The 24,566-nt window shown below is 50.3% G+C and overlaps 1 protein-coding gene across 1 annotated transcript in view; it reads right to left on the bottom strand.

Moving 5' to 3' along the window:
• Window positions 1-24,566, bottom strand: part of LOC119969955 (otogelin-like protein) — a 199,464-nt gene that overhangs the window by 167,330 nt on the left and 7,568 nt on the right. The window contains exon 3 of the mRNA XM_038803921.1: window positions 18,200-18,300. Within this exon, the coding sequence (XP_038659849.1) occupies window positions 18,200-18,300 (101 nt within the window). The remainder of the gene's footprint in view (window positions 1-18,199; window positions 18,301-24,566) is intronic.

The following is a 24,566-nucleotide window of genomic DNA, read 5'->3' as shown; positions in this document are numbered from 1 at the left end:
CCCGCGTGGCGGGACGAGGGGGTGGAGCTGGAGGCAAGGGGCGTGGATATCAATTCCGTTTTCCCGCGCTGAAGCGGTGCCAAGGAGCTGCTGCGGGGGGGGTGACCCCATATCGGGAGGGGTCGGAGTTAGGGCGGGAGCTGCCAGGGTCAGCAGAAGTCAGCTGGCTCACAGGAGTACTATGGAGGGAGCGTCGCGGCTTTGAGGGGGGGGGGGGCGATACCGGGTTCCGGGTTGCTGCTGGATTGGCCAGGTAGGAGCTGGTGTGGGTCGGGGGGTCGGGGTGAGGTTCCACCGCCGTGGGAAACGGGCCGAGTGGGGGGTGTTGGCCAGGGGCGAGCAGTTGATGGGCTATGGCGAGTCGACGGGGGAGGGGGGCGGGGTGCCCCCTGATCCAGCTGATCACGTGAAACGTGCGGGGGTTGAATGGGCCGGTGAAGTGGGCCCGGGTGTTTTCGCATCTGAAGGGGCTGAAGTCAGACGTGGCCATGCTTCAGGAGACTCATCTGAAGATGGCGGACCAGGTTCGTCTGAGGAAGGGGTGGGTGGGGCAAGTTTTCCATTCAGGGCTCGACGCGAAGAACCGGGGGGTGGCGATCCTGGTGGGGAAGAGGGTGGCATTTGAGGCGTCTGAGGTGGTGGCTGATAGTGGCAGCAGATATGTGATGGTGAGCGGCAACCTGCAGGGGGAGAGGGTGGTGTTGGGAAATGTGTATGCCTCAAATTGGGATGATGCTGGTTTCATGAGGCGTATGTTGGGCCGCATTCCTGACCTGGAGGTGGGGGGCCTGATCATGGGGGGGGGACTTCAATACAGTGCTGGATCCCCCACTGGATCGTTCTAGTTCTAGGACAGGCAGGAGGCCGGCGGCGGCCAAGGTGTTGAGGGTGTTTATGGACCAGATGGGAGGAGTGGATCCCTGGAGGTTCGGGAGGCCGAGGGATCGGGAGTACTTTTTTTTCTCCCACGTGCACAGGGTTTATTCCCGCATTGATTTTTTTGTCCTGAGTAGGGGGCTGGTCCAGAGGGTGGAGAATGTCGAATATTCGGCTATAGCAATTTCAGACCATGCTCCGCGTTGGGTGGATCTGGAGATGGGGGAGGTGCGGGACCAGCGCCCGCTTTGGCGTCTGGACGTGGGGCTGTTGGCTGATGAGGAGGTGTGCAGGAAGGTCCGGGGATGTATTGAGAGGTACCTCGAGGCCAATGATACTGGGGAGGTCCGGGTGGGGATGGTGTGGGAGGCTCTGAAGGCAGTGATTAGTGGGGAGCTGATCTCCATCCGAGCCCATAGGGAGAGGGGGGAGAGGAGGGAGAGGGAGAGACTGGTGGGGGAGCTGCTGAGTATAGATAGGAGGTATGCGGAGGCCCTGGAAGAGGGACTGTTGGGGGAGCGGCGTAGCCTGCAGGCCAAGTTTGATTTATTGACCACCAGAAAGGCGGAGACACAGTGGAGGAAGACGCAGGGAGCGGTCTATGAATATGGAGAGAAGGCGAGCAGGATGCTGGCGCACCAGCTTCGTAAGCGGGACGCGGCTAGGGAGATTGGTGGAGTGAAGGATAGAGGTGGGAATGTGGTGCGGCAGGGGGCAGAGGTCAATGGGGTCTTTAGGGACTTCTACAGGGAACTGTACCGGTCGCAGCCGCCGGTGGTGGGAGGGGGAATGGAGAGCTTTTTGAACAGGCTGCGATTTCCAAGGGTGCAGGAGGAGCAGACGGAGGGATTGGGGGCGCCGATCGAGTTGGAGGAGCTGTTTAGAGGGATTGGCCACATGCAGTCGGGGAAGGCGCCAGGACTGGATGGGTTCCCGGTTGAATTTTATAAAAAATACACGGACCTGTTGGGCCCCCTGTTGGTTCGGACCTTTAACGAGGCATGGGAGGGGGGAGTTTTGTCCCCGACGATGTCACGGGCATTGATTTCCCTGATCCTGAAGCGAGATAAGGACCCCTTGCAGTGTGGATCCTATAGACCAATTTCACTGCTGAATGTTGCTGGCGAAGATCTTGGCCACTAGAATAGAGGACTGTGTGCCGGGGGTAATACATGAAGATCAGACGGGTTTTGTGAAGGGGAGGCATTTGAACACTAACGTGCAACGGCTGCTAAATGTGATAATGATGCCGGCGGCAGAAGGAGAGGTGGAGTTGTGGTGGCATTGGATGCGGAGAAGGCCTTCGATAGGGTTGAGTGGGGGTACTTGTGGGAGGTGTTAGGGCGGTTCGGGTTCAGGGAGGGGTTTATTAAATGGGTGAGATTGCTGTACGCGTGTCGCGTCTTTTCGTCCGACGTCACTTCGTCCAACGACACTTCGTCCACGTCTTTTGGTCCAACGTCTTTTTGTCCGCACGTCTTTTGGTCCAACGTCTTTTTGTCCAATTATCCAATTACAAATTTAGCTGGACTTATCTGGTGATTTTTCTTAACTAGAAATAACTGCAAATTATCTTCGATGTAGTGCAGTAACACAGACAATATGGAAAACATTGCAAACATTGTTAGAAATACTTGTTGAGAGTTTGAATGCTCTTATTTGACTGTTAAGTGCATGAAGCTAGAAAGTATTTCTGAATGATAAATGCCAGCTAGGACCAATCCATTTAAATTAGTAACTACGAAGCACATTCCTAAATCTAAACCCGGTGACAAAAACTTACTTTTCGTTTTATACATGTTTGTGCTGGGGATTGAATTGTTTTCGCTTTTGGCATCCGGTGTCAGCATCAAACACTTCCAGGTCGGAATTAAACTTATTTCTATTTTGTCCCAACAGCGTGTGCTGCTGCGCGAAGATTATTAGTTTCTCCATTTCCCACACTAAAATTCATGGCTTCTCGGAATGAGCTGCCAATTAGTGCCCAATTAGAGACAGTTTTGTGGTACACCTCCGTGCCAACTGGATAATGAATGGAGACTGCCCAAACTCTCTTTAGCCTGGCCCCTTACAAGCTCATTACATCTGACAGCACTGGGGTTGCGTTTAGGTGAAAGGCCAATGTCTGATCAACGGGACCAACCCTTTCCCACAAAACTTCATAAAATGTAGCCGATTTAATTTATTTTTAAAAATCTGCGAAGGACATGCAGAGCGTTGTCACCTCACGCCTGTGAACTTCTGTTAAATGAACGTTTGATAGTTCATTAAGGGAGGCATATGCAGGGTGTACTTGATTTTCCGGTGATTGACATTTTAAAATATATCCATCATTTGGGGCACTGGCGCCTGGCATATTTTAATGCAAAGGTCTTTGCAAAATGTGAAATGACAGCTTTGCGTTTGGCAGATATTAAACTGATTGTCGGAAGGAACTTGGTTCCCGTAAGTACACTAACACAGCAAAATCTGAATCAATCCGTACATGATCGGAATATACATTATTCAATATAAGATTTCAACCCTCTGCTAGGTAAAGTGCAAACACCCCTCTTGTAGAAAACACATACGAAAGGTGTATCACAAGGAATGGCGTGATTATGACAAATTGCAGCATTGGGTTTCAGTGATGTCCCCATTGCTAGTTACAGAGCCGCATCAAATTTAGACTGAGTAAATGTTCTGTTTATATAATCCCTATTTCAATAATCCATGCAGAGATCAACTCTGGCAATATAAGTCAAGTTACAAAAAGTCTTTGACAAAACAATCATCCGACAAAAAAACGTAACAAGTCACAAAAAGTCTTTGACGAAAAAAATCATCGGACAAAATGACGTTGGACCAAAAGACGTGCGGACAAAAAGACGTTGGACCAAAAGACGTGGACGAAGTGTCGTTGGACGAAATGACGTTGGACAAAAAGACATAGCACCGCTGTACGAGGCCCCGATGGCGAATGTCGCGACAAATGGGAGGAGGTCCGAGTACTTCAGGCTCTACCGTGGGACGAGGCAGGGGTGCCCCCTGTCCCCCTTGCTTTTTGCATTGGCAATTGAGCCTCTGGCCATGGCGCTCAGGGAACGGGGAGGTGGAGGGGTCTGGTGCAGGGTGGGGAGGAGCACCGAGTGTCGCTTTATGCAGATGACTTGCTGCTGTATGTAGCAGACCCGGTGGGGGGAATGCCGGAGGTGATGGAGATTCTTGCTGAGTTTGGGAGTTTCTCGGGCGATAAGTTGAACCTGGGCAAGAGTGAGCTGTTTGTTGTACACCCGGGAGATCAGGAGGAGGGGATTGGTAGGCTCCCGCTAAAAAGGGCAGTGAAGAGTTTTAGGTACCTGGGGGTTCAGGTGGCTAGGCGTTGGGGGACTCTGCATAAGCTTAATTTTACTAAGTTGGTGGAGCAGATGGAGGAGGAGTTTAAAAGGTGGGACATGCTGCCGCTGTCGTTGGCGGGTAGAGTACAGTCCGTTAAAATGACTTCAGTGCCTCCCCATTTTCATTCCGAGGGCCTTTTTTAGGAGGGTAAACAGCAGCATCATGGAATTTGTTTGGGCGCACGGGACTCTGAGGGTGAGGAGGGTCTTTTTGGAGCGGGGCAGGGATAGAGGGGGGCTGGCGCTGCCCAACCTCTCTGGGTACTATTGGGCGGCTAATGTCTCGATGGTACGCAAGTGGGTAATGGATGGGGAGGGGGCAGCATGGAAACGGATGGAGATGGCGTCCTGTGGAGGCATGAGCCTGAAGGCACTGGTAACGGCGCCGTTGCCGCTCCCTCCAACGAGGTACACTCCGAGCCCGGTGGTGGCGGCTACCCTCAATATTTGGGGGCAGTGGAGGCGACACAGGGGGGAAGTGGGGGGCTCGGTGGAGGCTCCGCTGCGGGGGAACCACTGGTTTGTCCCAGGGAACATTGATGGCGGGTTCCTGGGGTGGCACAGGGCGGGCATAAGGAAGTTGGGAGACCTGTTCATTGACGGGAGGTTTGCGAGCCTGGGTGAGCTGGAGGAGAAGTTTGAGCTCCCCCTGGGGAATATGTTCAGGTACCTTCAGGTCAAGGCGTTTGCTAGGCGGCAGGTGGAGGGGTTCCCTTCGCTGCCCCCGCGGGGGGTAAGGGATAGGGTGCTCTCGGGGGTGTGGGTCGGGGATGGGAAGGTGTCTGACATCTACCATGTGATGCAGGAGGTGGAGGAGGCGTTGGTAGAGGAGCTGAAGGCTAAGTGGGAAGTGGAGCTGGGGGAGCAGATTGAGGAGGGGACATGGGCAGACGCCCTGGAGAGGGTGAACTCCTCCTCTGCATGTGCGAGGCTTAGCCTCATCTAGTTCAAGGTACTGCACAGGGCTATTGAATTTAATTCAATATAAAACCTTGGTTAGGCTGCATATGGAATATTGCGTGCAGTTCTGGTCACCACATTTCAGAAGGACGTGGAAACTTTGGAGAGAAGATTCACCAGGATGTTGCCTGGTCTCCAGGGTGTTGGCTATGAGGAGAGGTTGAATAAACTAGGATTGTTTTCACTGGAAAGACGGAGGCTGAGGGGAGACCTGATAGAGTCTACAAAATTATGAGAGGCAGAGACAGAGTGGATAGTCAGAGACTTTTTTCAAGGGTGCAAGTGTCAATTACACAGGGGCACAGGCTCAAGGTGAGAGGGGGAAAGTTTAAGGGAGATGTGCGGGGTAAGTTTTTCCACACAGAGAGTGGTGGGAGCCTGGAATGCGCTGCCAGAGGATGTGGTGGAAGCAGACACATTAGCAACATTTAAGAGGCATCGGGATGGGCCCATGAATAGGGAGGAAATAGAGGGATACAGACTGAGTAAGGGCAGAAGGTTTTTTTTAGATAGGGCATCATGATCAGCACAGGCTTGGAGATCCAAGGGCCTGTTCCAGTGCTGTACATTTCATTGTTCTAATAAATGTTGGTAAGTCTATGCTGTACCCATCAAAGGCCAGTATATCCTTCCTTGGGTGCAGTCCCCAAAAGTGAACACAGTACAGATTGGGTCTGATCAAGTTTCTGAAAATGATTGTGACAGTGGACATGGCCTCTGGCTGGAGATTCAATGGCAATCCCGCTGCCGCCAATTCTGGGACTTCTGTCCATGTAGTTTTCTCACACAGGATGGCTCTTGCCATCACTGATGGAGCCCTCATCCTGGGCTTGCAGGATCAGGCTCTAAAACTGCCTTTAGTTCTGTATCAGAGTAACACCATTGACTGGTGTCATGTCGCATGTTCCACAATGACATCATCAGAGTGTTTTGTGGGCTTTTGTGGAGTTCACCATTGTCCCTGTTTGAGCAGCATCATAAACCCCTTGCACTATGTTATACAAACGTGACGTGTGCCGCCTATGATTCTTTCTCTTTGCAGTGTTACGACACTGGGAAAGTGTGTGGCCAATTCCACTCAACACTGGCTTCGGATACACAACACAAGTGAAATAACCAATAGTTCTTATAATGATAATACCAGAATTTTTTGCCCTTGGCTGCCCAATAATTACAGTCACCAGATAAGTTCAAACACAATTGCTGTTTATTTATAAAAAGAACTATAATGAACGAGCAGCAAATACAACAGGGTGACTGAGCAAGTGAGCTTAAGTGGTGCTCAACATTGTTAGCGGGGGGCTGGCGAGCGTGGTCCCGGCGAATCGGTTAATCATTCAGGGCGAGAGGCCTGTGAGGCCTTGTTAAGTGAACCAATTAACGTTGAATAGTGTTGCCGGCCTTGCCGGGAAACCCACGGCAATTCCCGCTTGCTATGGCACTTTTTCCGGAGGATCGCACCCAAAGTTTTAAGGCAGCTTAAGGAAGGTTAGCTCAACTTTCTATCAGCACAAAGACACGAGCAATGATTTTGGATCCATCCAAAATTAAATGGGATCATGATTAAGATGGAAATGGATACAGGCACTGTAGTGTCACTTATATGTGAATCAAAATGCCATTAAAAATTGAAACCATCTGATGTGGTCTTAAGGACATATACTGAAGAGGTTGTGCCGCTGAACGATTTCATCAAGGTGACTGTGGAAGTTAACGAGCAGAAAGTAGAATTGCTTCTTCACAGTGTCAAAGAAAACCTTCCAGCATTGTTTGGGATATCTTGGGCAGGATTCTCCGACCCCCGGCCGGGTCGGAGAATCGCTGGGGGGGCGGCGTGAGTCCCGCCCCCGCCGGCTGCTGAATTCTCCCGCTGCGGGGATTTGGCTGGGGCGGGAATCACACCATGCCAGTTGGCGGCCGCTAGCAGCGCCCCCCCCCCCGGAGATTCTCCGGCCCGCGGTGGGCCGAGTGGCCGCCTGTTTACGGCTGGTCCCGCCGGCGTAAATTACAGCAGGTACTTACCGGCGGGACCTGACTCCGCGGGCGGCCTCCGGGGTCCTCAGGGGGTCGCGGGGGGATCTGGCCCCGGGAGATGCCCCGACGGTGACCTGGCCCGCGATCGGAGCCCACCAATCCGTGGGTGGGCCTGTGCCGTGGGAGCACTCTATTTCTCTGCACCGGCCGGTGTAACGGTCCACGATGGCTGGCATGGAGAAGAACCTCTCCTGCGCATGCGCTGGGATGACGCCAGCGCACACTGGCACTCCCGCGCAAGCACCAACTCGCGCTGGCCGGCGCCGGTTGGCATAGCGGCAAGCCCCTTCCGCGCCGGCTGGAGCGGCGCAAACCACTCGGGCGGCCCGATTCCGGAGTGGTTCACGCCACTCCTTCCCGCCGGAGTTGCCCGCCCCGCCAGTTCGCGGAGAATCCCACCCCTTAATTACGGAAGGTTAAGCTAAACTAGGCCATCATGAACCAACTTTTTGATTCTATGAACGATCTTTAAATACTTCTGAGAAAGCATGCAAAGGTATTCCAGGAGTCACTTGGATTCATGACTGGGATCGAAGTGAAACTTATGATAAAGACAGGCAGCATGCCGACGCGTTAGAAAGCGGGTTCCAGACCTAATGCTGTTCGGCCTAAAGTGGAAGAATAATTCTGGAGGTTATTGAAGACAGGAGTCATTGAGCCTGTTGACACCAACGATTGGGCAGCCTCAATTGTCCCAGTCTTCAAGAAGAATGTTTCAGTGCGAATATGTGGGGATTTCAAAAAGACTATCAACTCTGTATTATGTGCTGATCAATACGATTGATCAATACTCTTTACTACTTACTGAACACCTTTTTGCAGCACTCTCAGGAGGCCACAAATTTAGCAAAAATGATCTCTCCCAAGCCTATCTGCAAATGAACACATCTATTGAATCTCAACCATAACTGACCATAGTGGCACAACTCCGTGTACAGTCAATTGCAGCCCCACAGGCCCTGGAGTCACAACACAAGTGAATTAAGCAATAATTCTTACAAAAATACCCCAAATCTTTGGCCCTTGGCTCTCCAATAATTACAATCACCAGGTTTGTCAGTTTAAACACAATTAATGTTTATATATAGCCAGAACAAATGTGAAATATGCAGTGAATACAGCTGCTTGAGTCAAGCTAATCCCTGACTCCCACTTTAACTGTTCTCACCTTCTACACATACACTGAAAACAGACAAATACAGAGGGGGTGGAAAGAGGTAAAAACAATAATGATTAAGGTTAAACGACCAGTCCTTGCTGCAGATATAGAGTGCTCTTTGTTCACAGAATGAGCGTGATTTAAAGTCTCCAATTTACAGCCCGTAAGAATCTTCCTTGCAGTCAGCAATGTCTTACTCACAGCTTTTCCAGGATAGGCCCCAGGTCCTCACATCAGCCTGTTCTACAGGTAGAGTTGTCAGATTCTGGTCTGTGCCTACATCAGCCAGTTCTACAGGGAGAGTTGGTTCTGACAATGACCTTTTGGTGAGAATTTGCCGGTCATTTCTGGAGAAAATAGAGTCCGAAAACTAGCGTTTTTCTCCCTTAGCTGCCAAAAGCTCTTTTGGTCTCTGAACTTTTTCAGTGGGAACAGAACCAACCACCACCTGTTATCAGGCAGTGCACCATCTTTTAGACCAATTCATTGGCCACCAGCCACATCAACTTATTTGGGTCATCACTGATGTCAGTCTAAAACAGCACATCCTTCTGGATCATCCTGCCTGAATTAAAGGTGCAGGCTGCTGCTTTGCCTTTAAGCCATAGGTCCATTAAATAACCACGGATCAAAAATTTAACAGCAAAAATAAAAGAAAGTGAAAATAAGAGAATAAACAGGGGATAATCAGGAACAACCATGAATAGCAGCGCACAAGGGCCTGTTTTGGTATTGGAGGCTTCCTTTCAGGATAACATCAGCCCCGGCTCTCTTCTGACGATCTATTGATCAGATCTTGAGTGGGCTATCGGATGTGCAATGCTAACTGTCCAACATTTTTATTACAGGTTCAAGCCCCCCCATAGCCCCCTCCTCCCTCTCACCCCTCATCCTCCCATTCTCCTTAACCCCAGTTCCGTTTCAATGATCTTCGACCTGCTTCGCCTTCCGTACTCTACCATTGCGTCTAGTTGTGTCCTCACTATGCCCATCAGAGCTGGAGGCGGCCTGCTGCTAACCATATTCCATTGCTTACGATGCCCCTGGCCGACATACTCTGGGGGCTCTGGGGATAGAAGGCCCTGGCCCACTTGCCGGCAGCACATGCCTTGCCGTGCCACCCTGTTCTTGAAGCACACTCCGATACGCACGATTGTTGGGGGGCAGGGGGTGCTCGGTGGAATTAGTGGCCACTGTTGCCACTCCATAGGATGGCTCCGGGTTGGCAACCCGGGGAGCCCTTCACCCGGTCGATGCCCGTAGGGCCCTAGAATTACCTCGGGAAGGAGGGGCAGTTGGATTGAGCCCCAGCTGCCCCTGCACCATCTGGCTCTGCCATCTCTGGCAGCTCTTGAATGTTTGCTCCGTGTTGACGATGCCCTCGGCGATGTTCCTCAGTAACTGTGACATGCTCTGGAGCGAGCCAGCAAGGTCCACCTGTGACCAGGACCTGTCGCCCTGCAAACTGGGCTCTGGAGTGCCTCGGCAATGTCCAGCTGAGACTGGAACATGCTCCGCAGTGCCTCAGAAAGATCCAACTGAGACTGGGACACATCCTCCAGCAAGTCGGACATGCTACCGAGGCCCTCAGCCATGGCCGTCACTGACTGAGCCATGCCTTTGACACCTCCACTCATGCTGCCGACGTTGTCCACCGGTCTCTCCAATGCAGTCACCACCCTAGTAATGTTGCCTCGGTGCCAAGCTCTGGAGGCGCCATCTACTGCACCCATAGCCTCTGGGTCTCCTCCAATCGGCGATGGACCTGCTGGAGTGTCACTGACATTCATAAGACCATAATACGTAGGAGCAGAAATACGGCATTCAATTATGGCTGATATGATTGGTGGGGAAATTTTAATGAGGATCTGGAATTCACTGCCTGAAATGTTGATAGAGTTGGATGTTCAGCCATGATTGTGATGAATGGCGGAGCAGGCCTCCCCCTATGTATCCATGTCTGTATATGTAAACCCTCTTAATATTTCAAAAGTGCTTGGATCTGCGCTGGAAGTGCTGTCATTTACAAGCTACAGACCAAGAGCTGGAAATTAGGATTAGGTCGGATGGTTACTTTTGGCAGCTGGCAATAACAAAATTGGTCAAATAACAACCTTATGCACCATAAATTTAGGTGATTTCATGATAAAATCTGCACAGATCAAAGAAGATGAAGAGAAAATCAAGTACATTTTTTCCCAAAGCAGCTATTCCAAGTGGATGAAGGACTAATTACTACCCATTTATGGAAGGAGCTCAAATTAGGGATTAGATAGTGTATTTACTTACTGAAACATATACCGGTAAATCCCAAATTTACATAATGCCAATTTACTGGAAATGCCTGTTTTATGGACAGTCTTGCCTGTCTGGGGCGATTGTTATTTTGGTTTTTTTTTGGTCGATTAGGCTGAAGCATTCCCTCATCGAAATTATTTCATTTTATGGTTTACTGATTCCTCTTTCTTTGTGTATGGTCCTGCACTGCAAAATAAATCCATCTTTCTTTTATTGTATCATAGGAACTTAGGAACATAATAATTAGGAGCATAAGTCAGCCTAGCCATTCAATCAGATCATGGCTGATCTCGTCCTGGTCTCAAATTCACCTCCCTACCTGTTGCCCATATCCCTTTTGTCATAATATACACACAAGTATATGATGGTGCACAGACAGACATTGATTGACACAAATGAACACACAGAACACAGCAGGTAATCACCAGACAGGACACAACCACTATAAAGCCAGAGGGCACTAGTTTTCCCGCTCACTTGGGATCCAGCCTCTGAGACAGTCAGAGCCCATGAGAAACAACTAGAAGTTACACCATGTGCTAGTAAGAGATTCTAGTCGGGTGAGCCTCAGGTCTCCAGTCAATTCAGCATAGTGTCAACCCACAGTTTAAGTATGTATGATGGTTAACAGTTCAATAAAATCGAGTTGAATTTCTTCAAGTGTTGGAAGCCTGTCTCTCTCACTGCTGCAGTAAACGCAGTCCTCGCAGATCCAGCTGACCCAACACATCATGGTACCAGTGAGTTATGTTTGAGTTTGACGGACCCACCATGAGATAGTCTGCCTTTGACCAGCGATCAGCCATCCGGTAACATGGACAGCATAAGCCCTCCTCCGCAGCCACTGTTTCAGCCACTGTGACATCGAATTCAACGAGAGCTTTGAACGCTATGTGTTCCAGCAGAGGCTTCAGAGTAAGGATGAACCTTTTAAGACCTTCTTAACCCATCTCCGTATCCTCGCGCAATCCTGCAACTACGGCTCCACTTCCGACTCCATGATCCGTGACCAGATTGTTTTCGGGGTCCATTCCGATCCCCTTCACCAGCAACTCCTCAGAGTTTAGCAGCTCACCCTCACCATCGCCATCGAAACCTGCGTACTACATGAGCACGCTGATAACCGGTACTCCCATATCAAGGCGGCAGAGACGGCGCGGCAAAGCCCCCACGATGCCGAGCGGGTGCAGGCCGTAAACCAGCTCCAGGGCCTGAGTCTGGAAGAGGGCGGCCATTTTGCACGCTTTTCCCGGGCTCCTGCGCATGCGCGCCACGACCAAGGGGACGGCGAGGCCGATGACTGAGCTGCGCAGGTGCGGACATCTTTCGATCACACCGCACATGCGCGGTGGCGCACGGAGCGTCGTGATGTGGACGTCATGACGTGCAACTGTGGCTCTGCCCACTTAAAGCGGCAATGTCCCGTGAAATCTCGACGCTGTCTCCAGTGTGGCAAGCTTGGCCACTACGAAGCCCTGTGTAGATCTGCTCAACTGCCCAGCACACAGCGATCCCAGACGCAGCGCAGGAACGTCCGGTCAGTGCAGCAACCCGTTGCAGACTCCGACTCCGACATGGTCCCAGATCCTGACACCGAGGATATCACATCCCCATTCCGGGTGGGCATCATCACCAAGCATACGATGCTTTCTGCAAAAAAGGCTAAACCACTCCCAGTGATGAGCATTGATCCGGACGATGAGTGGTGTGCCACCCTTACGGTCAACGAATCTCGCATACGCTTCAGGCTGGACACCAGTGTTTCAGCGAACCACATTTCTAAGTCTGACCTGGATACCATCCACGTCAAGCCGAGCATTCTTCCATCGGCCTGCCAGCTTATCGACTACAATGGCAATGCCATTGCTGCCAGTGGCTCATGCCAGCTTGTGGTTTCTCATCGTTTCTCAAGAGCCACCCTAAGTTTCCAAATAGTAGGGTCCAACAAAGCTTCCTTGCTCGGTGCTCAAGCCTGCAAAATCCTGAATCTTGTGCAGCGGGTTCACTTCCATGTCGCCCGCTGAGGCATCAGCCTCGCCAGATGCCAACTTCCAAACCCAACTAAATAACATCATAGCACGATACCACAGCATCTTCGAGGGTATGGGCATACTCCCCTACACATACAAGATACGTCTGAAACCAAATGCCACAGCCATGGTTCATGCACCGCGTCGGTGCCAGCACCCCTTAAGGACCGCCTCAAGCAGCAGCTGCAAGACCTCCAGGACCAGGGCGTCATTTCTAAGGTCACGGAACCGACCGACTGGGTTAGCTCCATGGTGTGTGTCAAAAAACCATCAGGGGAACTTCACATTTGTATCGACCCCAAAGATTTGAACCGTAATATCATGAGGGAACACTACCCTATCCCTAAGCAAGAAGAGCTCACCAGCGAAATGGCTCACACCAAGTTTTTTACGAAGCTGGATGCCTCCAAGGGGTTTTGGCAGATACAGCTGGATGCATCCAGTCGAAAGCTCTGCACATTTAACACCCCATTTGGTCGTTACTGTTACAACCGGATGCCATTTGGCATCATCTCCGCTTCGGAGGTGTTCCACCGAATAATGGAGCAAATGGTGGAGGGCATCGAGGGGGTGCGAGTGTATGTCGATGACATCATTGTCTGGTCCTCAACTCCTCAGGAACACATCGATCGCCTCAAGCGAATGTTCCATAGGATCCACGAGCATGGCCTCCGACTCAACAGAGCCAAGTGCTCGTTCGGTCAAGCAGAAATAAAGTTCCTCGGCGACCATATTTCGCAGTTCGGTGTGCAGCCAGACGCAGATAAGGTATCGGCGATCAATACTATGAAGACACGGAGGACAAGAAGGAAGTCCTCCGCTTCCTGGGGATGGTCAACTTCCTTGGGAAGTTTATCCCCAAACTTGCATCACACACCACAGCTCTCAGCAATCTTGTAAAAAAAAACCACCGACTTCAAGTGGCTCCCCGCTCATGAGCGAGAGTGGCGTGAGCTCAGGGCGAAACTCACCAAGTCCTGGCGTTTTTCGACCCTGCCAAGGAGACGAAGATCTCCACCAATGCAAGCCAGGCTGGCATTGGGGCAGTACTCCTCCAGCGGGATGAATCCTCCTCCTGGGCCCCAGTCGCATATGCATCTAGAGCCATGACCCCTACTGAGCAGCGATATGCTCAAATCAAGAAAGAGTGCCTGGGCCTCCTCACAGGGATTGACAAATTCCATGATTACATGTATGGACTCCCCATGTTTACGGTCGAAACGGACCACAGGCCACTGGTTCACATCATACAGAAGGACCTCAATGATATGATGCCACGCCTACAACGTATCCTCCTCAAACTCCGACGCTATGGTTTCCACCTGGTCTACACCAGGAGCTCATTGTGTCCGACGCACTCTCTCGCTCCATCACCATGCCGTGTGAGCAGTCAGACTTTGTCTGCCAGATCGATGCCCATGTTGAGTTCTGCACATCCAACTTTCCGGCCACTGACGAAAGGGTCGTGCAGATGCGTCAGGAAACGGCCAGGGATCCTTTACTCCAGCGGGTCATGCGACATCTCACAAATGGTTGGCAGAAGGGCCAGTGCCCACAGTTCTATAATATAAAAGACGACCTGGCAGTGGTCGATGGCATACTAATGAAAATGGACAGGATAGTAACACCACAGAGTATGCAAGAGCTCGTCCTCGGTCAACTCCACGAGGGTCACCTGCGGGTGTAAAAGTGTTGCCGGCGAGCCCGAGAGGCAGTATATTGGCCTGGCATCAATCAGAAAATCGCCAACACTGTCCTCAATTGCCCAACGTGCCAACGGTTCCACCCGGCTCAGCCAAAAGAGACTTTGCAGCCACATGAACTGGTGTCCTCCCCATGGACCAAGGTTGGCATTGATCTCTTTCATGCAAAAGGCCGGGACTACATCCTCCTCGTGGACTATTTTTCAAACTACCCCGAGGTGGTCAGACTGAATGACCTCACATCAGCAACAGTCATCAGGGCATGCAAAGAGAGCTTTGCCCGTCATGGCATTCCACTTGCGGTCATAACAGATAATGGCCTGTGCTTCTTCAGTCAGGAGTGGACGGATTTTGCCTAACAGTACAATTTCATGTACATCACTTCAAGCCCCCACTACCCCCAGTCGAATGGGAAGGCTGAAAAGGGAGTCCACATGGTTAAAAGACTATTGTGCAAAGCTGCTGACTCGGGTTCTGATTTTAACCTGGCGCTGCTAGCCTATAGGGCGACTCCTTTGTCTACTGGCCTGTTCCCAGCACAGCTACTAATGAACCGCACACCACGGGCGACGGTGCTGTCTATCTACATCCCGGACCTTGACAATTTTCTGGTCCTGCAAAGAATGCAACTGTCTCGGGCCCAATGCAAGTCGGCATATGATGCCCACGCCGCGGATCTCCCCGCTCTGGTCCCTGCTGACCGAGTTCGTGTTCAGCTACCTGATAGTGGCTGGTCTGCCACAGCTGTGGTAGCCAAGCAAGCGGCCCCCAGATCATTTCTCGTTCGCATGCATGATGGCTCTTTTCTTCGGCGTAAAAGGTGGGCACTGCGGCTGCTTCCACGCTCTCCGCCTGGACGTGATGTCCCGCCTCGCCTGCTGATTCCTCAGGACACACCCTTCCAAGAGGTCACCGATCTGCTGCTTCTTTTGCCACCCTCTACGTTGGGCACAGCTCCGCCCATTCCAGAGCCAGTGGCCCCTAACCCTCCCTTGATGCGGTCAATCAGAATTCGTCGCCCGCCACAGAGACTGAACTTATAGACTGAATGTTGCATTACCTTGTGCTTCGTTTACACGTCTGTACATATTGTTTCTTTCTAATTTGTTGTATGCACTCTATCTGCACTAGACACCTTCCCATGTAAATACGTTCATGTATCTTGTATATAGTTAGGCTCCTACTCATCTAAGTACGTGTCTTGCTCTGCTCTAGGTGTGGCATAAGCGGCTTCCTTGTGGTGCACTTGACAAAGGAAGGTTCAGACATGGAGATAACTTCAACACGTTTATTAAACTATTTACACTTCTATAACTCGGGTTCGACACCACTGGTAATCCTACTATAGCTACCCAGACTGACTAACCAGTCTGCTACAATCCACGTGGTGGGAGTGATATTGAATCAACCCTGTATCTGTACTCACTGACTGTCTCCACTGGAAAGAGGCAGATCATTTGTGTGGTGTCCTTTATATATGGGTTGGTGTAATGCCCTACTGTGGTCGTGTCAGCTCTGTGTGTATTGTGAATGCCCATTGGTCGTGTCCTATCTAATTGATCTATTGGTTGAGTATGTGTGTGTGTGTGTGATGTCTCTGGTGCTCCCTCTAGTGTTTAGCTAGTCTACATGTATTTACATTAACCCCTTGTGTATTTACAGTGATGCACATCACCACAGAATGCTCACATACTTTGTACATAGTCAGGCTCATACACACACCCACTATTTATTGACACATACACATTTTTTAAAAGGGGGAAGATGTTATAATATACACACAAGTAAATGATGGTGCACAGACAGACATTGATAGACACAAAGGATGACCAATGAACACAGAACACAGCAGCCAATCACCAGACAGGACACGAACACTATAAAGCCAGAGGGCACTAGTTTTCCCGCTCTCTCGGGATCCAGCCTCTGAGACAGTCAGAGCCTGTGAGCAACAACTAGAACATCCACCATGTGGTAGTAAGATAGTCTGGTCAGGTTAGCCTCAGGTCTCCAGTCAACTCAGCATAGTGTCAACCCACAGTTAAAGTATGTATGATAGTTAACAGTTCAATAACATCGAGTTGCATTACTTCAAGTGTTGGAAGCCTGTCTCTCTCACTGTTGCAGTAAACGCAGTCCTCGCAGACCCAGCTTACCCAACACATCACTCTTAACCCTTTTTATCAGAAATATATCAATCTCCTTCTTGAAACTATTTAATGACTGAGATTCCACCGCACTATGGGGCAGCGAGTTCCACAGATTCACCACCCTCTGCGAGTAGTAGTTCCTCCTTATCAACAACCTCAAGGAGGAACATTTTTGCTACGTTTATTAATACCTTTTAATATTTTATGTACCTTGAAAAGACCCCTACTCATTCATTTAATCTCCAGTGAGTATTATCCCAAACTGTTTAATCTCTCCTCATACGTCAACCCTTTCATCCCTGGAATCAATCTGGTGAACCTCCTCTGAACTGCCTCCAATGCCACCACATCCCTCCTCAAATAAGGAGACCAAAACTGGGCACAATACTCCAAATGTGGTTCCACCAACACTCTATACAATTGCAACAACACCTCTCTACTTTTATACTCCAGTCCTTTTGCAATAAACGCTAACATTCCATTTGCCTTTTTAATTACATGCTGTCCCTGCAAAACGACTTTCTGTGATTCATGAACAAAGACACCCAGATCCCTCTGCCCTGACACATTTTGAATCTGCTTTACATTTAGATAACAATTTATCTTTCTATTTTTTTGGCTAAAATGGATAACCTCACGCTTATCAACATTAAACCCCATCTGCCAAATTTTGGCCCATTCTCCTAGCCTATCTATATCCATCTGTAACATCTTTATCTCCTCCTCACTGTCTGGTTTCCACCTATTTTAGTATCCTTAGTCTCTGATTATTTTACTATAATTCTAAGGATGAACTGCACAATATGGTCCTTTATTACGAAATGAACCTGTCCCTGACCCATTTTGTAAAAATGGGGATTTAACAGTATTTTCTCAGCACAGAAAATGATTGGCTGACCCATCTATGAAGGAGATATCCATTAAGTCCCAATTCCTTGCCACTTCCCCAGACTTTGTCATTATCTCTTTTTTCAAATAATTACCCAACTTATTCTTAAAAGCTTTTACTAATTCCGTTTGCACTGTTGAACCATTCTGAACATAGAACATAGAACATTGCAGCGCAGTACAGGCCCTTCGGCCCTCGATGTTGCGCCGGCCTGTGAAACCCCTCTAAAGCCCATCTACACTATTCCCTTATCGTCCATATGCCTATCCAATGACCATTTGAATGCCTTTAGTGTTGGTGAGTCCACTACTGTTGCAGGCAGGGTATTCCACGCCCTTACTACTCTCTGAGTAAAGAACCTACCTCTGACATCTGTCCTGTATCTATCTCCCCTCAATTTAAAGCTATGTCCCCTCGTGCTAGACATCACCATCCGAGGAAAAAGGCTCTCACTGTCCACCCTATCTAATCCTATTTATTTTTAGATAGTCCATATCCTATCTGTGTAAAATTAATTCTCCTAAACTCGCCTTTCGATCTTTTGGTGGGAATCTTAAATTTATGTCCTTTAGTTTCTGACTCAACAGCCAGCGGGAATAGTTTTTTTCATATTTTTCTTTCGGAAAGAGACTCCTGATGGAAAGAGAACAAGTTAAATAATCAAGATTGTAATTCACAGGATGAGTGTTCTTCTCTCAGTTCTTCCTTATGTTTTGTACTTACCTGGCAAACAGCTCTTCAATACTGGAGAAAAATGTTCACCAACTTCATCAGCCACACAATGTCTCAACAGCAATAAACGTGCTGGACAAATTTTGTTACTCCTACAACAAATCAAAAATATTAAAACGTAAGTCACGTAACTTTTCTTAAATTCACTCATGTCCTGAGTGTTATTAATTTCAAATTTGCATGTCGTGGGGAGAGTGATCTTCAGGCAAGTCATGGTAAGACAGCTTGGCCATGTGGAATGCACCTCCTGTGCTATGTGGGAAACTAGGAACACTTCCAGTGTTCAAGATGAACATGTTTATAAGAAGTGTCCACTGCTGCAGCTACTGGAAATCCATGTATTTGGGCTGGAGCAGCAGCTAGAGCCACTGTGGAGCATCCGTGAGGCTGCGATTTGTATGGATAGCATGGTTAGAGAGGTTGTCACAATGCGGGCTAAGTCTGCACAAGCAGAAAGGGAATGGCGATGGCCAGGCACAATCAAAGTATGTAGGTAGTGCAGGAGGCCCCTGGGGTCATACCTCTCTCAAACAGAATTGCTGCTTTGGATACTGTTGGCGTCAATGACTTTCATAGAAACATGGAAAATAGAAGGAGACGGAGGCCATTCGGCCCATTGAACCTGCTCTGCCGCCGTTCATTATGATCATAGCTGTTCATCAAGTTCAATGCCCTGATCTCGCCTTCCCCCATATCCCTTGATTCCTTTAGCTCCAAGAGGTGGTGCCGACCATGCGTACCACCCAGATCAATACCGCTCGGATAGCGCCTGTGGTGGAGGCCTCGGAGGAGAGAGTTCTGGCTATGGATCAGCATGTCCAAGGCGTGGGACTTTCTGTGCAGGCAGTGCCCAAGGCCCAGGACAGGGCTTCCCTCTCACAGGCAGTCATGTGCCAGAGCCGGCTAGACATTGCAGTAGCGCTCCTAAGCATGTGCCAGTCACAGTGGGCCATTGCTGCGAATGTTGGCAGCATTGCCCAGGTGCTGGCCGACGTGGCGCAGACCCACAGGGAGATGGCACAGATGGAGGTGGTCCACTCCCTGAGCTCCATGGCCGTGAACGTGGAGGCCCTGGTCCCTGCAGGACTGGCAGCGCCAGGTGGCGGGGGTGCCTCAGCGGATAGCCACGCTAACATGCTAACCCAGTCAACCCAGAAGACACACGCCAATGGGGACTCAAGTCACAGGGCAGGAATCGCACTCCTCATTGTACCATGGGATCCACCACGACATAGCGTTTGGGCCCGTAAGGCCAGAAAGTTAGACACTAGTTAAGTTGGTACGGGTGCAAGGCACAGTATAGTGATAGGGGATAGGGCATGTATATGTATATATTTGTTCACATTAAACACCTGTTCACACTGTTACATCCTACCTCGGTGCTCTGTGAGATGGGATAGAGGAATGCGCTGACCAAAGAGGGGAGGCGGGGGGGGGGGGGGGGGGAATGGGCGGACGTTGTGGGTGGGGTGGGCTCTCCACACACCTCTCCCCCCCACCCCCACCCCCGACTGTCCCCAGCATTGCCATCCCAGAGATGCGATGGGAGTGTGTGATGGAATATCCAGCTCGCATGTAGGGACCACCCAGTGGACGGTGGAAAGTGCTACCATGAGCAGGAGTCAGACGTTGTCAAATGATGTGGAGCACCAGAGCTCCTCGCAGAGCGGGTTATCATCATTCTCCAACCCATGGGGGTTGCAGGCGGAGGAGTGAGGTAGAACAAAACAAAGAACAAAGAAAATTACAGCACAGGAACAGACCCTTCGGCCCTCCCAGCCTGCGCCGATCCAGATCCTTTATCTAAACCTGTTGCCTATTTACCAAGGTCTACTTCTCTCTGTTTCCCACCCGTTCATATATCTGTCCAGATGCATCTCAAAATGATGCTATCGTACCCGCTTCTACCACCTCTGCTGGCAAAGCATTCCAGGCACCCACCACCCTCTGCGTAAAAAACTTTCCACGCACATCTCCCTTAAACTTTCCCCCTCTCACCTTGAAATCGTGACGCCTTGTAATTGATACCCCTACTCTTGGAAAAAGCTTGTTGCTATCCACCCTGTCCATACCTCTCATAATTTTGTAGACCTCAATCAGGTCTCCCCTCAACCTCCATCTTTCCAATGAAAACAATCCTAATTTACTCAACCTTTCTTCATAGCTAGCACCCTCCATACCAGGTAACATCCTGGTGAACCTCCTCTGCACCCTCTCCAAAGCATCCACATCCTTCTGGTAATGTGGCGACCAGAACCGCACGCAGTATTCCAAATGTGGCCTAACCAAAGTCCGATACAACTGTAACATGACCTGCTGACTCTTGTACTCAATACCCCATCCGATGAAGGCAAGCATGCTGAATGCCTTCTTGACCACTCTATCAACCTGCGTTGCCACCTTCAGGGTACAATGGACCTGAACTCCCAGATCTCTCTGGACATCAATTTTCCCAGGACTCTTCCATTGACCATAAAGTTCGCTCTTGAGTTAGATCTTCCAAAATGCATCACCTCGCATTTGCCTGGATTGAACTCCATCTGCCATTTCTCTGCCCAACTCTCCAATCTATCTATATTTTGCTGTATTCTCTGACAGTCCTCCTCGCTATCTGAAACTAGATCACAAACAACAGTGGTCCGAGCACGGATCCCTGTGGAACACCACTAGTCACCTTTCTCCATTTTGAGACACTCCCTTCCACCACTACGCTCTGTCCCCTGTTGCCCAGCCAGTTCTTTATCCACCTAGCTAGTACACCCTGAACCCCATACAACTTCACTTTTTCCATCAACCTGCCATGGGAAACTTGGGAACATGGGAAAGGTGGTGGTGGTCGGGGGTGGGTGGTGTGGGGTGGGCTGCGATGCCCATGCTATTTGGCCCAGGCGCACACATCGCCCGGACCCCCGTGCCTGCCTAGGCCCCATATCCTGCCCATCCTCGCCCTCCTCATTGGAGTTGGCCTGGCGGTCATCCTCCTCCTTTAGCACATCACCCCACTGCTGCACAATTCTGTGGGGGATGCAGCAAGCCGCCGCAATTTAATTCAATGGAGGAAATTAGAGAGAGACTGCAAAAAGCTGCAGCACAAAGGGACTTGGGGTCCTTGTTCATGAAATCCAGAAAGCTTGCATACAGCTGCAGGAGGTGATCGGGAAGGCAAATAGAATGCTGGCTTTTATTTCAAGGGGACTGGAGTATAAAAGCAAAGAGGCATTGCTGCAACTGTACAAGGTACTCGTGAGGACACATTTAAAATACTGCGCTGTCTTGGTTCCCTTATTTGAGGCAAGATTTACCATCATCAGAGGCAGTACAGAGGAGGTTTACTGGGATGATCTCGGGTATGGAAGGAAGGACTGCCATATGAGGAAAGATTCGACAGATTGAGTCTATACTCTTTGATGTTCAGAAGAACGAGAGGTGATGTGAGTGAAATTTATAAGATTCTTCAGGGATTAGACAGGGTAAATGTTGGGAGGATTTTTCCACTCATGGGAGAGTGTAGGAACAGAGCGTAGTCACAGAATAAGGGGGTGATTATTTAAGTTGGATTTCAGGAAGAAATCTCTCAAGGAGTGGTAAATCTATGGAATTCTTCACCCCAGGAAGCTGTGGAGGCCAAGTCCTTGAACAGTTTCAAGGGTGCGCTCGAAAAGTTTTTAATCAGTCGGAGAATTAAAGGTTACGGAGAGAAGGCAAGAGAAGTGGATTTAGTGAGTGTTAGATCATCCATGATCTTATTAAATGACAGAACATACTCGAAGGGCTGAATGGCCTGCACTTCCTATTTTTTACGGTCTTATGGTCTGCATCGGAAGTGGACCTTGCTGGAAGGGCATGCATTTATTATTCATACATAAAATACAGTGTACAGAGTGTATCGTAGCATTTATCCACAGCTGATGTATCAATTCACTATTTCATATTTATTTATTTTTTAAAAAATAATTTTTATTGGAAGTTTTTACAGAAAATATAAAATATAACGACAAACAATGAAATGCAACAAAATAACCCATAATAACTGTAACACGTCCCAGACCTTATCAACGCATGTATCACATCCCCCCCACCCCCCAACCCCAATGAACAAGAGAACTTAAAAATAAATTAAAATTAAATAAACAAACATAGTCATCATCCCCCCCCCCCCCTTTTCCCTCCCCCTTCCCCCCCCCCCTTTTCCCTCCCCCTTCCCCCCCCTACCCCCCGGGTTGCTGCTGCTGCTGTCCCCGTACCCTATCGTTGAGCCAGAAAGTCGAGGAAAGGTTGCCACCGCCTGAAGAACCCTTGTACCGATCCTCTCAGGGCGAATTTGACCTTCTCTAACTTAATAAATCCCGCCATGTCATTGATCCAGGTCTCCAAGCTTGGGGGTCTCGCATCCTTCCATTGTAGCAAGATCCTTCGCCGGGCTACTAGGGACGCAAAGGCCAGCACACCGGCCTCTTTCGCCTCCTGCACTCCTGGCTCCACCCCAACCCCAAAAATCGCGAGTCCCCATCCTGGCTTGACCCTGAATCGCACCACCCTCGACACCGTCCTCGCCACCCCCTTCCAGAACTCCTCCAGTGCCGGGCATGCCCAGAACATATGGGCATGGTTCGCTGGACTCCCCGAGCACCTGACACACCTGTCTTCATCCCCAAAGAACCTACTCATCCTCGTCCCAGTCATGTGGGCCCGGTGCAGCACCTTGAATTGGATGAGGCTAAGCCGCGCACACAAGGAGGAAGAATTAACCCTCTCCAGGGCATCAGCCCATGTCCCGTCTTCGATCTGTTCCCCCAGTTCCCCCCCCCCACTTAGCTTTCAGCTCCTCTACTGACGCCTCCTCCACCTCCTGCATGACCTTGTAGATATCAGATATCTTCCCCTCTCCGACCCAGACCCCCAAAAGCACCCTGTCACTCACCCCCCCTTGCGGGAAGCGAAGGGAATCCCTCCACCTGCCATCTAGCAAACGCCTTTACCTGCAGATACCTGAACATGTTTCCCGGGGGGAGCCCAAATTTCTCCTCCAACTCCCCCAGGCTCGCAAACCTCCCATCAATAAACAGGTCTCTCAGCTGTCTGATGCCCGCTCTGTGCCAACCCTGAAATCCCCCATCGATGTTCCCTGGGACAAACCTATGGTTCCCCCTTAATGGAGCCTCCATCGAGCCCCCCACTTCTCCCCTATGTCGCCTCCACTGCCCCCAAATCTTGAGGGTAGCCGCCACCACTGGACTCGTGGTATACCTCGTGGGTGGGAGTGGCCATGGCGCCGTTACCAAGGCCCCCAGGCTTGTATCTCCACAGGACGCCCTCTCCACCCGTTTCCATGCTGCCCCCTCCCCCTCCATTACCCACTTGCGCACCATCGACACATTGGCCGCCCAATAATACCCCGAGAGATTGGGTAACGCCAGCCCCCCACCATCTCTACCCCGCTCCAAGAAGATCCTCTTCACCCTTGGGGTTCCATGCGCCCAAACAAAGCTCATGATACTGCTAGTCACCCTTCTAAAAAAGGCCCCAGGGATAAAGATGGGCAAACACTGAAAAAGGAACATGAACCTCGGGAGAACCGTCATTTTGATGGACTGCACTCTACCCGCCAACGATAGCGGCACCATGTCCCACCTTTTAAATTCCTCCTCCATCTGCTCCACCAGCCTGGTAAAATTATGGAGAGTCCCCCAACTCCTGGCCACCTGCACCCCCAGGTATCTGAAACTCTTCACTGCCCTCTTAAACGGGAGCCTCCCAATTCCCTCCTCCTGATCACCCGGGTGTACTACAAATACCTCACTCTTGCCTAAATTAAACTTATAACCCGAGAAGCCCCCAAATTCCGCTAACAGCTCCATCACCCCCGGCATTCCCCCTCTGGATCCGCCACATACAACAGCAGGTCGTCCGCATACAGCGATACCCAATGTTCCTCCCCACCACGCACCAGAGCCCTCCATCTCCCTGACTCCCTCAACGCCATAGCCAAAGGTTCAATCGCCAATGCAAAGAGCAAGGGGGACAGGGGGCACCCCTGCCTGGTCCCACGGTAGAGCCTAAAGTACTCCGATCTCCTTCCATTGGTAACTACACTCGCCATCGGAGCCACGTAGAGCAGCCTCACCCATTTGATGAATCCCTCCCCGAATCCGAACTGCTCCAGCACCTCCCACAGGTCCCCCCACTCAACTCTATCAAACGCTTTCTCTGCATCCAGCGCCACCACTATCTCCACCTCCCCCTCCACTGCCGGCATCATAATAACATTTAGCAGTCTCCGCACATTCTCGTTGAGCTGCCGTCCCTTGACAAATCCTGTCTGATCCTCGTGTATCACCCCTGGCACACAGTCCTCTAT

The sequence above is a fragment of the Scyliorhinus canicula genome, chromosome 8 (assembly GCF_902713615.1).
Source record: "Scyliorhinus canicula chromosome 8, sScyCan1.1, whole genome shotgun sequence".
Classification (NCBI taxonomy): domain Eukaryota; kingdom Metazoa; phylum Chordata; class Chondrichthyes; order Carcharhiniformes; family Scyliorhinidae; genus Scyliorhinus; species Scyliorhinus canicula.
The sequence above is the reverse complement of the archived record's forward strand: the minus strand, read 5'-3'. Positions and strand labels throughout refer to the sequence as shown.